Raw genomic sequence first — 14,271 nt, 5'->3', positions numbered from 1 at the left:
AGTTTCTCGAGGAGACACGGCATCTGTACGCGCGGCATGTGCCCCCGCAATCTGCTTGCACATCCGTATCCCACCTTGCTTGTCTCACCGTAGTTTATCTGTCGTATATGCCGTATGCTTCGTCTAGTCCTTTGGTTCCAGGTTGTCCTTACGGAATGTTTGTATCCATACGTTTCATTATAGATTGCCTTACGGACTGACACAAAACATAAACTTGCGTCTCGTCAATTGCACCTTGTACATATAGACTCGGTATGAGTTATAACTGTTTAAGCGCCATGGTCGAGTGTACATTCACGGGAAAGATCGCCAGTGGCGAAACCTTGCTTTCAAGATCTCAACTTGAACCCCTCTCCATTTTCATTCCCGCATTCTTGATTGTTTGGTCTCGACGAATCGCGGACGACGTAACAGACAGTCTTGTGTAGTTGTTTGGTAGTTGCTCAGCCCCCGTCACTCTGGTTGTGGACAGGCGTATGAGCCTCTTGCACATTCTGCGTCCGTTCAGTCGCTGCACCTGTCGGCGAAGCGCTTTCTCTTTCCAGCGGACAAGTCGGTCGTTCTCAACCACAACAGAAGACACCGAGGGAGCAGAGAAGGAGAATGACCTGGATGCGCTGCGGCGGAAGCGAAGGACAGAGTGGAAGAGACGGCAGAATGTGAGTGTACCAGAAAAGCTCGTAGATTCCATACCCATCCTTTCTTACATTTCCTGCTGGTTGTGAAGCCTCTATGGTGAGTTCAGTCGGCTCGTCTTAGAGGGCTGTAGAGTGCGCCTATCCCTGACGTTTGCGAGGCATATTCGCATGTCTCATTACTTGCACGCAGGTCGTGGAACACAGGGCACCATCCCGTGTAGTGTTCTAGTTCTGCAGCGAGCTCCCTAGTATGCCTTGTCTTATGGTCCTGTGATCTCCGTCATCGTTACTCCGTTGAGTCTGATATATCTGAAGGCTTGACCACAGGGACAAACGTTTCTCGACCACATAGTCGTCCATGTCCGTGGAGGTACGTGCCGCCGACACGTCATGTAGTCCCTACTCACTTCTAACGGTGCTCAGGAAAAGGCGGCGACGGGTGCGTCGCGTTCAATCGCGAGAAATTCAAGCCCTACGGACCGCCGTCTGGCGGGAATGGCGGGCGTGGCGGAGACGTCTATATCATGGCGACACCGCATCTCACTACCCTATCGTCCGTGTCGTCTCGAATACGAGCGCAGGCAGGAGGCACTGGGCAAGGTACATGGCAGAACGGCAAGAATGCACCGCCGACCATCATTAGGGTGCCGGTCGGTACTATCGTGCGTGAACTCTCGCGCGACGACCCACGGCGGGCCAGGGACGAGTACGAGGCCGAGGAGGAAGCGCTGCAAGGGCTCGATCCAGAGGAGCGCAAGAAGCAACTGCGCGCGCGGAGATGGGCGCACTACCCGACGTACGAGGATGAGAACATGAAGCGTAGCTTCTTCCAGGAAGCTGAGCGCGCGCTGTATCGCGAAGAGCGCGAGCGGAGGCACCTGCGCCGACAGAAGGCCATGAGCCCGATCTACCTTGACCTCGACAAGTCGGATGAGCCGGAAGACAATGAAGTGGATCTGAACGCCCCGCTGGGCCACCGAAGACCGGACACCATGGGCCATCTCATCGCGGCTGGCGGGCACGGCGGAGTGGGCAACCCGCACTACCTGTCGACGGAGAACCGCTCGCCGAAGTTTGCCACCCGCGGGTTGGATGGCGAGCGCATCTCGCTGTCGCTCGAGCTCAAGCTCCTCGCGGACATCGGCCTCGTAGGCATGCCGAACGCCGGGAAGAGCACCCTTTTGCGGGCGCTGACCGGCGGACGCGCCAAGACGGAGGTGGCGGGGTATGCGTTCACGACGCTCAACCCGGTCGTCGCTGTCATACGCGTCGCAGACGACGGTAGCTTCCAGGGCTCGGACGGCACTGTCTACGACGAGACTTGGGTAGAAGCCCAGCACGAAAAAGAACTTATGGAAAGCGGCGCGCTCGCTGACGCACTCACGCGAAACCAGGCGAGAGCTGTCGAGGAAGACGACCCGCTCGAGTCGTTCCGCTTCACAGTCGCGGACAACCCGGGGCTCATCGCGGAGGCGTCGTCGAACGTCGGCCTCGGCCACTCCTTCCTCCGGGCAATCGAGCGGTCGCACGCGCTCGTATATATCGTGGACCTCTCGTCGCCCGCGCCGTGGGATGAGCTGCGCGTGCTCCGGGACGAAATCGAGAAATACAAGCCCGGATTGAGCCCGAAGGCACGCATGGTGCTCGCGAACAAGGCCGACCTACTTGGAGGCCCAAGCGAGGATGGCCAGGAGGACCCGCAAGCTGTGCTGGAGGCGCGCGAGAAGCTGAAGAAGCTGGAAGAGTTTGTGGAGAGGGAGATGAAGGTGCAGGTTCAGGACCCGGTGGGCAGTGTGGTTGGCGAGAGGGCTCCGGACGTCATTCCAATCTCGGCGAAGCATAGTCTGAACCTGCGCAAGGTTGTGGGGCTGATGCGCAGGTACGTGGAGGAGGCGAGGCGAGGCGAGGATCCGTCGCCGAAGTCGGCGGTCCTGAACGATGTGTCGAGGTAACGATGGGGCAGCATGCTTTGGTACCTTATCTACGGTATCCTTGCTTTCGAGCCAGTGACCTAAAAGCGCCATGAGGGATTGACTGCGAGGATCGTTTCTGACATTCAGGTCAGCACTAGAGGGTTCAGTTGATATCTTGCGATCCGTATGCTGCCATTGCCTGCTAACTACTCACACAAACGAAGCATTGTGCCAGTGGAAAGATTGGTGAGTACGTATGCTTGCACCGACTGCTCGAATAGCCTATATTGATAATGACTACTGGCCAGTAAGCATTAGGTGCAGCTACCTCATGTCTGTTAACGCTGCAGAGTACATCGAAACTGAGAGCCAGTACGCAGGTGGATGAGTGGCTCGCGTCAACGAGCCCAGATTAGACTGAGAAGCCGCGGAGCATCTCTGGCTATACTGTGCGACTTCCCTCCCCAGCGTGGTGCTACGCCACATGTGGTGTCTGGGTCGGATCATCAACAGAAGTTGTAAGTGTTCCGTCAGTCTGTTCGCTGCAATGTTCGCGGGTGTACATGTATGAAATTGACATTAATCCTACTGGACGGCATGCCCTCTTGTTCGCAGGCTGCAGCACTGCTCACTTAGCGGTACGTCTGATGAGCTGCGAACAACACAGTTCACTGCGGAGAGTTATGGCCGAATATCAATGTGCCGCTCTTCTAGGTAGATTCATGCCGGCATGCATTTCTCGCGATTGCTGTCAGGAATTGGAGGGTATCCTACCAAAGGCCAGCGGCACACAGATTATCACTGTCCAAATGAGACTTGTCGTCCGCGCGCATGTCTAGGTACGTAGTTCAGATGTAATAATATAGCAATTGACGTCTCAAGAATGGCCATAGGTCATTGGCTGCAAGCCTTGAGCACCATGTAGCCCGCTTCCATGCTTGGAGAAGGAAGCTCGCGGAAAGACAAATATCACTGGCCAGCACTCTCTCGCGAGACTGCGCGAAGACACAACATTCGACAGAACTGCACGGCCGCTACGCAACCCATTTGGGCCGGCCCAAACACCGGCTCGTCTGTCCTAATGGCACGATTTTCTCTCTGGAAAGTGCGCGTCTTGCTTGCACAATTGGTAGAAGGCTCACTAGTCCGCTTCAGCTCTGGTCTTCCGTCATACTCAAAATCGCATAAAAGCAGGGTCGCTGGTACCAGTATAGCAGCACACTTAAGCCATGTCTTCTACTCCTCGCTCTTTCGTCTTGCCTGACCTCTTGGCTCTATGCCCGTTCAAGGCTTCCATAAATCCTCACCACGCCAGTGCAGCCGCAGCTTCGTCGGCCTGGGTCGACAGCTACAGGATTTTCCCCGACAGAAAGCGCGCCGCCTTCACCCATGAGTGCTATGAGCTACTCGTCTCGTACGTCATCCCGAATGCCGACCACGAGCACCTCAGGATGTGCTGCGACTTCGTGAACCTCCTGTTCGTCATCGACGAGGTCAGCGACGAACAGGATAGCGCCGGTGCTCGCCGCACCGGCGACGTATTCCTGAACGCTCTGCGCACCCCAGGTTCGGACGACGGTTCCGCGTTGGCGAAGATGACCATCGAGTGAGTCCTCTGCCCGCTCAGGCCGTTGAGCCGTCGGCTGATGCACCGAACAGATTTAGAGCCCGGCTGCTCCAATGCGCAGGTCCGGGCTGCGTCCGACGCTTCTTCAAACACTGCGAGGACTATATCGACGCAGTAGCTCAGGAGGCCGAGCTCCGAGGACGTGGGGTTGTCCTTGACATGGCCTCCTACGAAGCGTTGCGGCGCGAGAACAGCGCGACACGCCCGTGCTTGGTCCTCACCGAGTCCTGCTTGGGCATAGAGCTCCCGGACGAAGTCCTCGACGATCCGACATTTATGTCGTTGTATTGGGCTGCGGTGGACATGATCAATTGGTCGAACGTGAGTCGCTCCTGCTGAATTTTCCGTTGCACTCTGACACCTCGAGCAGGACATCTATTCATACAATATGGAACAGGCGGCGGGGATGAGCGGGAACAATGTCGTCACGGTGCTCATGCACGACGAGGACGCCGATGTGCAGACCGCCGCCGATCGCGTGGGGAGTCTCTTTGAGACCCTCATGGATCGCTTCCTGCAGACTCAGAGCCAGCTGCCGAGCTGGGGCTCCGCCGTCGACCAGATGGTCCAGAAGTATGTGAAGGCGCTGGAGTACTGGATTGTCGGGAATATCGAGTGGAGCTTCGATACCCAGCGTTACTTCGGACCACTGCACGCGGAAATCAAGAGGACGCGCGTCGTTCCCATCCGTCCTCGCGGGGAATACTACTAGGATGAAGGAAGTGGGGGCGTCTGAGTCATAGCCTCATAGGTGATGCGTTACGTTGGTGGATCAACTTGATGCATGTATTCGACTTGCGTTTCCCGTGATTCCGCATGGCAAGAGCGTGTGTTACTAGTGGGAGAGGACCATTGAGATAACTTTGCCTACGAATTCCAGAACTCATCTGTTTTCACATCCTGTGCCTCGCCGGTGTCGAGCTGGGGGGGAGGGCGGCTGCACTACGTCCGATAGGTATCAGGTGTTGAGTGACTGGCGGGTGTTGCCAGTGGGAAGGCAGCCATCGCTCGCAGCATAATATGCAATCAGAATCATAAAATTGTCTATCTGCGACCAGCAGCGAGTACTCGCAGGGATCCAGTTGTCGGGGTCGGCTCCGATGTGCAGCCTGGTCCGCAATGAGTCGGGGCGTAGGCTCAAGTGTAATTTCCCGGAGAACAATTTTCTGGTTACGGTACACATGTACCGTCACTCTGGGGCGGTATGAGTTTTGAGCGACGTATCTAGTAGGTAGGATGTGTCAGGGTTCGGCGGGAGTCTTCTTACTACGTTGGCTTTTATGAACTATCAGCCACGATGATATTGTACTCGCAACGTATCTAGTAATGAGACTAGTGGCAAGCTCCACCTCAGTGTAACTTGTTGTGTGCGCTCAATCCTCCTCGCCTGAGAACGGGATGAACCGTAAACAAACCCGCCGGGTATTCACAATACTATTCCCTGCCCCTCCGGCCACAGACATCATATGAACAGCCTAGGACTCGCTTGAGGGTGTCATTGTTACTAATCACCTATCGCATTATCAATGGGCACTCTAAGCCAGACGATGATATAAACATGACAATGCGTTCAAGTTATACTACTCGGAATCCCTGATGATCTCCTCGATGACATGGTCACATTCGATGTATAGCCTATCGGGCCTCACGTTCGTTTGCTCCGCTGTTTCGAGATCAATGATGCGGAATCCGTAGACACGGCCAGTCCTGGGTGATGCCAGACTTGGGACTCGACCCTCAAGCTCCGAGTCTTCATCCACGCACAAAACGTTCTCGTGCCGCAGATCATGGTGATAGATCCCGAGTTCACAGAGATCCTTGTACATGTCATAGAGGTCCTCTCTGGTTCGGACAATTGCAGTGAGTCACACCAAGGTTAGAAGCGATGCCAGATACCATCAACTCACCGCAGGTCTTGGCCGAGACCGTAATAATCGGACACGGGGCGGCCTACGAACTCGAGTAGCAAGATGCTGAGGCTCGCATTCGCATTAGGCATCAAGCAAACGTTTCCGAAAAGACTGGAGGGCCGTGTAAAGTACCCGTAGCAGCGCGGGATGACGCTTCCTTGCAAAGAAATCAGATGGTCATACATTGCGGCCTCTTTAGCGAGGCCCTGACCATCGGATTCGGATTCCGCAGAGACCTTGATGACCATGGGTGGGTAGGTGAACGCCTGAGACGACTCGTGCGACGTCCGCGGAACGACTCTGTAGACGTGGTGGCGGCCCTCTTGATTTATCACCTCGCTCAGTTCGAGATGGAGTTCGAGATTCCCGTCCGGCGGGAGGATAGGCGGAGGGTGCATGGCAGGGGGCGCAATGAAAAAACGCCAGTCAGACTCGTCCGAAATATTGACGATGGTAGACTCGAGGAGTTCGGAGGTCTGTCTGTCAAGGACAAGGGAGTTTTCTACACCATCACTGCTCTTAATGAGACCATAAATGACGAGTGATTTCGCGGTATTTAAATGCTATGATGGATGACTGGAATGAGACTGACCACGCCACTTGTCTACTACTAGGATTTGAGGCTCACCATCGTTGGCTTCTCGGCGTCAGTGCAACTCTGCATACTGCTCAACTTTGGTGGTCACGGTGGGGCAATTTGAATCGGCGGATGATGGACGAATCTAAGGCCACCATTTATAACCCTAGGAGAGCCAGGCTGGGCGCTATTTGAGCGGCGTCTCGCGCCACATGCGTGTGCGAGCGCCGGAGCTTGTAAGTATTGTTCGACTTCCAGTTGGTGTATGTACGTGATTGGTGACTCTCCGAGCCTGGGAGGTTGATTTGGCAGTCTATTATCCCAGTCATCGACATCAATAGCTGATACTTGCAACAATTGTCAGTCATATCTACAGACGTGGCAATGCCTTCAACCTCAGGCTTCAACTTGAACCTAACGCATATCGCAGGCTGTACACTTTAGAAAGACGGCAATTGCGATGAGTGCCACTTAGATATTTACTAGTCTCAGCAGCCTCAAACCTTCTCGGTCGTAAGTTACTAAGTTATGAGCCAACATGGGTCTTACAAGGATGCTTACATAACCTACTAACGTAGTACTTACTATTCGTCCACTGGCACACTCGCGTTTTGCTACAGTCCCGGCCGTTCCGCGGCGACGCAACCGCAGCCGCCTCCTTGAGTACTTGAGTTGTCTGTCCAAGTTCGAGTCTGCCCGCTTGGTTACCCGCCGTAAGAATTAGACCGGCACAGCAGTGGCGCGTAATGCCAGTACGAGTATCGTCTCAGGGGCCTCTCAGGCTCCGAGTCCCCAACCTGTATCAACTCTGATGATGTCCACCGCCGTGTTATTGTAATTTCAGAATGATAGATGTTTTACCTGATTGTGAATGCAGTGATGTTGACGTAGTACGTGTTGTATGATCCTAGACCTGACGCCACTTGTAACCGGCTTCCCACTGGCATCATGATGGCTGCCGGGCTTCAATTGTCTATCAAAAAATGCATCAGTAACAGCTGCCGTTGTGCTGACGAAACCACATCTTTCAAGTGTCAGTTGTGCTGACGTCACCGTAGTATTGTCCAAAACTTCCGCAACTTGAAGGCCTGGGCTACAGGTATATATTGCATGCATGACTGCGTCTCGAGACCCACATTCAGCAACCACTCGACCCATAACTCCCGAAACCTGCCAGTGCATCATCTTACATCGAAGATCATGGCTCAACACATTCCGCCAGGGCCTCAGGTCGATAATGCAGGGCTGCCTCATCTTTATCTGCCACCCCGTATCTATGTCGCCGGCCTCCCTACTCCAATCCCTGTGGACTTTCATGCCGGGGGTCACAGATACCATTTTTTTTCTTAGGAGATTGTCCGGCTCCCGTGCAGACAGTGTGCTGGCCCATTGTGCGCTTTAAAGAGTGCTCTACCTTAAAATCAAGCCATACAAAGCCTGCCAAGACAGTCAATGAGCTTGGTCTTGGAGACCGACTAATAAGCCTGAAGAAATGCGAAAAACTAAATGCGAGACTCTGTGCATACGCGGATCCCGATAGCGGAGGCATTATACCTGAATCCGATGCACAGCGAGCATTCTTTACCGCTATCTACAGGAGGCCGCCAGCAGTGAATGGTAATCAAATCGAAGGCATGACGACAATTGGCCCTGGTTCTTCACCGCTCCCAACTGCGCGCCCACAATATGAAGCAGTAACTTCCCTAGCCAACTGGCTTGGCTTACACAGTCGTTATGGGCCTCAGGTCGCGGAGTCAGAGCCATCTATTCAGGATCAAGTGAAGGTCCAGCTGACAAATGCCTTGGATCTCATGCTGAGGGTACGCCGTTCCTCCGTGATATACTGTTGGGGCAACCCTGACTTATCTAAACAAACACAGACTCGTTATGAGAATACAGTCAGCATGGACGCACTTGAAATGGATGACTTGGACAGGGAAGCTGTCGACCCGCATCGTATCCATTTCCCCCGCTTTGGACGAGCCACATATGCTCTTCACATGACGAAAACTCGAAACTCGTCTGGCTACCCCGACTACATCCTGTTTCATGGCAGGCCCGGACGAGCCACCAAGCAAGATAAGTGGTCGTACCCGGACTCAAGGTCCGAACCAGACATCGGGGGCACTACTGGGGTCCAAATTGGCATATCAAACCCACCTGTCCCCGATGCCCAAGATACTAAGAATGTGGAGGAGGTGAAAGGCTCTGATAAACAGGACTTACCGGCCAGAAGGCTCTTGCAGAATAAGAGTCCTCAAAGTGCTATGTCCTCTGGAGAAAGGAAGAGCTCGCGTAAAACAAAACAAGTCAAGGTACAGGATCCTCCCACTGAGAACACCCCTGACATGCAAACCGAGGTCAATGCAAAACTCATCTATCGTGCCAATTTGTGTGGTGAGGTGAAGACATCATGGAGTTACACGAACAAAACATATAGACTGGTAACATCGGGAGATGTCGTCAATAATGATGGCACCTTCCTTTGGGATAACAGTCTATTGCCTGTCAAATTGATGAAACAGGTATGCCGCCAGAGATTTAACTTCACAGCCTTGTTGGTACTCACGTTCGAGCTCTCCCTTACACCATAGATATGGGGAGAGATGTACTATTTCCAATGCAATTGGGGCTTCTCCACGAATGGCTCCAAGGTGATGATCTTCGTTAGGACTGGCAAAACCGAATTAGTGATAGGGAAGCTTATGAACTGGGAAGATCCGGACCTGCTGCAAACCATGACCGGTCTTGCCTTTGCTAGCATCGATGAAATGACCAGGCCTGGTCTCGGCGGTTATCTCTGTGACGGAAGTAACATGAACTGGAGGGTGTGGGAGTAAGCTACAAGCCGATGAGCCGCTTACGCTGTGAAGCAATTGTTGTCACACTGAATTGATGTTTGCCTCATTTTATTGAACCCCATCACCGCTGCGGCACTGCTGCGTGGCCGTTCAGCGCCGCTCACCGGCCGCGAGTGTCAATATGCCTGCTTAGCAACAGGAAGGTAGTGCATATCTCATTAATGCAATAGACCGAGAGCTCACCAGGAAAACCGGGACTGACATATGAACCGTCTACATGTGTATGTTGAAGGACACCGTGACCGCGGCGAGAACACTGAGGACGTCGATCACATCGCTGCCTCAGGCAGTATCACTATTTGGCCTCTGTAGTTGAGATGACCTATATGAATTCGGATTGTGTCGACGCGAACAGTAAGCCTGCAATCCGACAGGAGGGTCAGCGCAGATTCCAAATGGACGTCACAAGGGTGATGTATTATGAGCTTGCAAATCATAGTCGGGCGACACATCACACGCGATTGGATAGGGCAGCAATTTGTGGAACGAACACTACTTCACGGTTGACCTTCCCATCGCGCCGGGAGTCTGAGAGAGTCGAAGTCAGCGCAAGTGACTGAATTCTTATGGAACCAGACGACGTGATTCTCACCGTATATAGCCCAGAGCGCTGCAGCATTGCGAACAAAGCGAAAACATGATTGATCAGGGTCTAATGTAGGCCCCGAGCCGTGATTTGTACGGCGGCGCACACAAACGCTGCGCCTGCAAATACCAGTGAGTCACTTATATGAACGTCCAGGGATTTACGGGGCCCGACCTTACTAACAGAGTGGTACTAGTAAGTAGAGAAGACTGTAGAGAAACGGCATCATGATCAACAGCAAGGGTTTGGTCATGTCGCTTTCAGGCTGAGACTCTGACACACCTAGTAGCCGAGGAGTTGAGACTGAGTACTGAACGTTGAACGGGCAAGGGTTACTAGGGTACGGGGACGGGCAAGGGTACGTCACGGGGACGGTCCGTACCCGTACCCGTTCAGTCTGAGCTCCCCTAGTCTGAGCTCCCCTAGTACTTGCGCTTGAGCGACGTTCAGGTGTTCCGGATTAGACGACGGTCATCAGCAAAACTGCATTCTGCTGATATGTGCAGACAGAGAAAGATCGACTCACCGCTGTACGATTTCGCAAGATAACTGCAGATGATCACGCTTCATAGCGACGAACAGTTATCTTTCGATATCGTGCTGACGGTTGTTTGTCGTACATCCCTAAGACCGACTTGTACAGATAATCGCAGATGGGTTAGCCGCTGAGAGCCGAACACCAGATATTTGCTTACCAGTTGGACCCATGCTCCGATAAACTCCGTTGAAGGTTTCTGCATGTAGAAACATACCATGGCAATCAAGTAAAAGTGAATGCACGGTGGTAGAACCGGCAGAGGAACGAGGATAATTAACATCGCGTACGAGCTTGCACCAGACCAGCGTGAGAACTTCCGAGCGTATGAGCGCCGGACCGCCTGTCAAGCCCAGTGGAAATCAGACCTGCTGGGAGATGCTCCAAGCTGCTCTGAGCTGCGCGGTGGGGCCGCTGTCAAAAGAGCATCTGCGAGCAGCTCTGAGCAGCCTGGAGCAAGAAATTTAGACTTTTCGCATTTTTCTAGATGCTCGGAGCTGCTCTGAGCGTGAAAATTACGCGTATGCAGCTGGGAGCAGATCCGGGCATATTGCTAGATGCTCCTGTATTGCACTAGCTGCCATAAGAATAATACATTTATCGTGCCCGCATCCTGCGCCGCCTGCGCCCTGCATACCGCGCCCGCGCGCCCACACCCTGCATACCGCCCGCATACCACACCCGCCGCCTGCATACCACGCCCACACGCTCCCGCCCAACCACCCCACACACCACCTGCATACTACGCCCGCCCGCTTCCTACGTACCGCACTCGCGCCCGTTTCACGCCTTCGTCTCACTCGCATACGCCGGCCACTTGCCGACATTTCCGAGTCTTGGCAGTTGCGCTTCACTTCACCTCGGATTTCTTGCCTTGATTCACCAACGCGACCGGCTCCTGCTGATTCAGTTCAATCGAGCTCGCACACACCTTGTTCGCCTTACGAATCGCGATGTGTGGCGGCGGCAGCTGGTACTACCTGTTCGCCATCTCGTCGAGTGCTACACGACCTGTGGGGTCGAGCACGATGCCAACACTGTTGTGGCTCGTCGGGCGCTGATGTTCTCTGGCTGGGGCTCGGACCTGCCCTGGCAGCCCAATAACACTCCCAGGACGACTACCCAGCCGGCTTATGGACTTGCGCTCACCAGGGAACGACTGCTCGTAGTCGTGCGAAATCTCCTCCACGGGCAAATTTCGATGGACCTACATTTGACGGCGGGAGCATGTGCTTCGGGTACGGGTTTGGCGACGTCGAACGCCAGTCGGACGCTGGCAGCGCCGCGCCGGCGACGATCTCCGCGGAGCGACGATAGTCGACCGAGTTCCTGCGACCACTCCGGCTCGATCCGTCTGGCGGCGGCGACAGCTTGTTCGCCGTGGCGTCCCGCTTCGTTGGCGACGGGCTGGAATTCGGATACGCGCCCTGTGGCTGGTACTGACTCTGCCGCCGTGTGCTGCGTCTTCCTGTTTGAGCGCGACCATCTGCTGGGCGAGCGGATCGTCGTCTTGCCCGACGTCGAGCGGCGCGGCTATTTTGCTGCAGCCCCTCTGTCTTCGCGGGTCGCGTGAGGGATCCACAGGATAAGCCCGCTCGCCGATCTTCAGCATCGTCTCTGCAGTGGGGTCAACGGGCGGGCGAACACAGACGGGCGAGCGAGCATGGAGACGGGCGAGCAAGTGCAGAGATGGGCGAGCAAGTGCAGAGACGGGTGAGCAAATGTAGTGACGGGTAAGTGAGTGTAGAGACAGGCGGGTGAGCATAGAGAGATGGGTGGGCGAGTGTAGAGACGGGCGGGCGAGCATAGAGAGATGGGCGAACAAAGAAATGGGCAAGCGAAGAAATGGGCAGGGGTGCACAAACACTTACGGGACGCAGATCGCGTTGCTCGGCGCGCCAGCGATCCTTACAACGACGTTCACGGGTCTCGCGCGAATCATGCCAACGGATGGATGAGCGGGTCGGTGAGCGGGCGCCGGGTGAGTCAACCAGTTAGGGAACGAACGGGCAAGTGGGCAGTCAGCTAAGGTGTGAATGAGACATGCGGGCAGGATGCCAGGCGAGCAAAAAGGTGTGCGGTCAGGCACTTGAAGAAGGCGCGTGGCAAGTCACAAAGATGCGTGGGCGAGCGAAAGACTCGTAAGCGAATGAGACGTGCAATACACTGGCAGGAGGGCGAACGGGCGGACAAGTGTGTAGTCAGGTGGAGAAGTGAGCAGGTAAGCGCAAGGCCGCCACGGCAGGCGGGCAGTAGACAAGCAGCGGGCAATTGAACAAGCTAGGTGATGGTGGTGGTAAGAGCCTGAGAGAGAGGGGCGAGGGCAGGAAGACGACGACGACGGCCGTCGCTGCAATGAGATTACGTCATACCAGAGTGGGCGGGAATATCACTGCTATAAGTAATGCGCATCGCGCGGTGCGACCGTAAGTGCTTAACGCAAGGGGGCAGACTCGACAGCGGTATCGTTAGGCTACAGCCCCAAGTCAGAAGCAAAAGACACTAAGCTCTAATGATATTATGAGTTAACTCGTGAGCTGTCATTTAGTGACTTTACTGTAAGCCGTCAGCAGCTCGGAGCAGATTCGAGCAGATTCCGACGACGCGCGCAGCTCAGAGCAGCTCCGGGCATCTCCCAGCAGATGCGCTTTTCATTGGGTGTCAAGCCGCGCATCCTCAGAAAGCGGCCCGTCGGGCTCGTTCCGTCTAGAATAAAGTCCTCGGACCTAGTTAGTTGGAATGCCAGAATATAAAAACGGATCTGGGTGAATTTTGATTGTACCCCGGGGCCGAAGTGTCCGCAGGACACATGGGCCATTGTCAGGCCTGGCTGTCGGAGGCGCCAAGTATTCTGCGCATGTCGTCCGGACCTTGCGATTGACTGTATAAATCCACAGTAGTTAGGAGGGGTTATAAATACTATCATAGGTACTACAGTCGGCGCCTCCTGCAGTACTTACCGTGACCCGTCGTGCAATTGATCTGATCTGATCTGAGATCGGGGACCGCGGCCCGAGCGAATTAAATAGTCTCCGGCAGTTGGGCAGACACCGACGTAAACAATACCTTCACCCTTCGTGCCGACTTCGTGCCTCGCAGCCTCATTGCTATGTGCGATTATGTTCTTTTCTGACGAACGGATTGGAGGCGCACTATAGTCAACGACTCGCAGACGTTCTCGAGTTCCTCCTCTGGACCACGATGTCTCCATTCTTCCTGATCATAGAAAGTCGCTCAAGCCTCCAATTGCCCATCTATTGTACAACAAACACAGCGGTCGCAAATCGGAAGCATTCCACCTTGGTATCGTATCGACCAAACACAACCGGGACCCGCGCTGAAGCTCGCGAGTTCTAAAGAGAGGAGGAAATCATAGAGAATGATAAGTTACCTATCGTACACCGTCGTCGTCCCCTCTAATCCGCCCGTCTGTCGTTCCTCGAGTCCTCAGAAGCATCGCGCGACTCGGACTCAACGCCCCAAGCCCAACAGCGAACTCGGCGTCTCCGCCTGGACGCCTCCGCTCCTCCTCGCGTCCTCCCCCTTCTCCGTCGCGTGCCCACGTTCACTGATACGGGTCATCGACATCCTGCGCACCGGCGCAGCGTCCATCGCCTTCGGGAG

The 14,271-nt window shown here is 54.6% G+C and overlaps 5 protein-coding genes across 5 annotated transcripts; 3 read left to right on the top strand and 2 right to left on the bottom strand.

Annotated features, from left to right (window-relative positions):
* Positions 1 to 292: 292 nt before the first annotated feature.
* B0H18DRAFT_387989 (GTPase) lies at positions 293 to 2,603 on the top strand. Its single transcript, XM_048037876.1, has 3 exons — positions 293 to 659; positions 966 to 1,008; positions 1,062 to 2,603. The coding sequence occupies exons 1-3, from the start codon at positions 477 to 479 to the stop codon at positions 2,588 to 2,590; spliced, it is 1,755 nt and encodes a 584-aa protein (XP_047892867.1). The 5' UTR covers positions 293 to 476; the 3' UTR covers positions 2,591 to 2,603.
* A 1,177-nt stretch (positions 2,604 to 3,780) lies between these two features.
* Positions 3,781 to 5,057, top strand: B0H18DRAFT_933855 (isoprenoid synthase domain-containing protein; the record flags this gene model as incomplete). The annotated part of the gene is made up of 3 exons (XM_048041764.1): positions 3,781 to 4,157; positions 4,211 to 4,499; positions 4,549 to 5,057. The coding sequence occupies 3 exons, from the start codon at positions 3,781 to 3,783 to the stop codon at positions 4,888 to 4,890; spliced, it is 1,008 nt and encodes a 335-aa protein (XP_047892866.1). The 3' UTR covers positions 4,891 to 5,057.
* A 701-nt stretch (positions 5,058 to 5,758) lies between these two features.
* Positions 5,759 to 6,486, bottom strand: B0H18DRAFT_955189 (uncharacterized protein; the record flags this gene model as incomplete). The annotated part of the gene is made up of 2 exons (XM_048042335.1): positions 5,759 to 6,020; positions 6,086 to 6,486. The coding sequence occupies 2 exons, from the start codon at positions 6,484 to 6,486 to the stop codon at positions 5,759 to 5,761; spliced, it is 663 nt and encodes a 220-aa protein (XP_047892865.1).
* A 1,671-nt stretch (positions 6,487 to 8,157) lies between these two features.
* On the top strand, positions 8,158 to 9,674 carry B0H18DRAFT_387942 (uncharacterized protein). The gene is made up of 3 exons (XM_048037874.1): positions 8,158 to 8,485; positions 8,546 to 9,190; positions 9,260 to 9,674. Exons 1-3 carry the CDS (start codon positions 8,300 to 8,302, stop codon positions 9,503 to 9,505), a joined length of 1,077 nt encoding a protein of 358 aa, XP_047892864.1. The 5' UTR covers positions 8,158 to 8,299; the 3' UTR covers positions 9,506 to 9,674.
* A 1,949-nt stretch (positions 9,675 to 11,623) lies between these two features.
* On the bottom strand, positions 11,624 to 12,259 carry B0H18DRAFT_1119550 (uncharacterized protein; the record flags this gene model as incomplete). Its single annotated transcript, XM_048033953.1, has 3 exons — positions 11,624 to 11,806; positions 11,859 to 12,038; positions 12,092 to 12,259. 3 exons carry the CDS (start codon positions 12,257 to 12,259, stop codon positions 11,624 to 11,626), a joined length of 531 nt encoding a protein of 176 aa, XP_047892863.1.
* Positions 12,260 to 14,271: the final 2,012 nt, after the last annotated feature.

The sequence above is a fragment of the Fomitopsis serialis genome (genome assembly GCF_022376445.1).
Source record: "Fomitopsis serialis strain Sig1Antser10 chromosome Unknown B0H18scaffold_37, whole genome shotgun sequence".
In the NCBI taxonomy this organism is placed as follows: Eukaryota; Fungi; Basidiomycota; class Agaricomycetes; order Polyporales; family Fomitopsidaceae; genus Fomitopsis; species Fomitopsis serialis.
This window is presented reverse-complemented; position numbering and strand designations above follow the sequence as displayed.

Bases quoted from the DNA above. Each gene is read 5' to 3' on its own strand.
- B0H18DRAFT_387989 (XM_048037876.1), top strand. From the start codon at position 477: ATGAGCCTCTTGCACATTCTGCGTCCGTTCAGTCGCTGCACCTGTCGG. The intron at 660-965 runs GTGAGTGTACCA...GCTTGACCACAG, and splicing joins AGTGGAAGAGACGGCAGAAT to GGACAAACGTTTCTCGACCA. The intron at 1,009-1,061 runs GTACGTGCCGCC...AACGGTGCTCAG, and splicing joins AGTCGTCCATGTCCGTGGAG to GAAAAGGCGGCGACGGGTGC.
- B0H18DRAFT_387942 (XM_048037874.1), top strand. From the start codon at position 8,300: ATGACGACAATTGGCCCTGGTTCTTCACCGCTCCCAACTGCGCGCCCA. The intron at 8,486-8,545 runs GTACGCCGTTCC...AAACAAACACAG, and splicing joins CCTTGGATCTCATGCTGAGG to ACTCGTTATGAGAATACAGT. The intron at 9,191-9,259 runs GTATGCCGCCAG...CTTACACCATAG, and splicing joins CTGTCAAATTGATGAAACAG to ATATGGGGAGAGATGTACTA.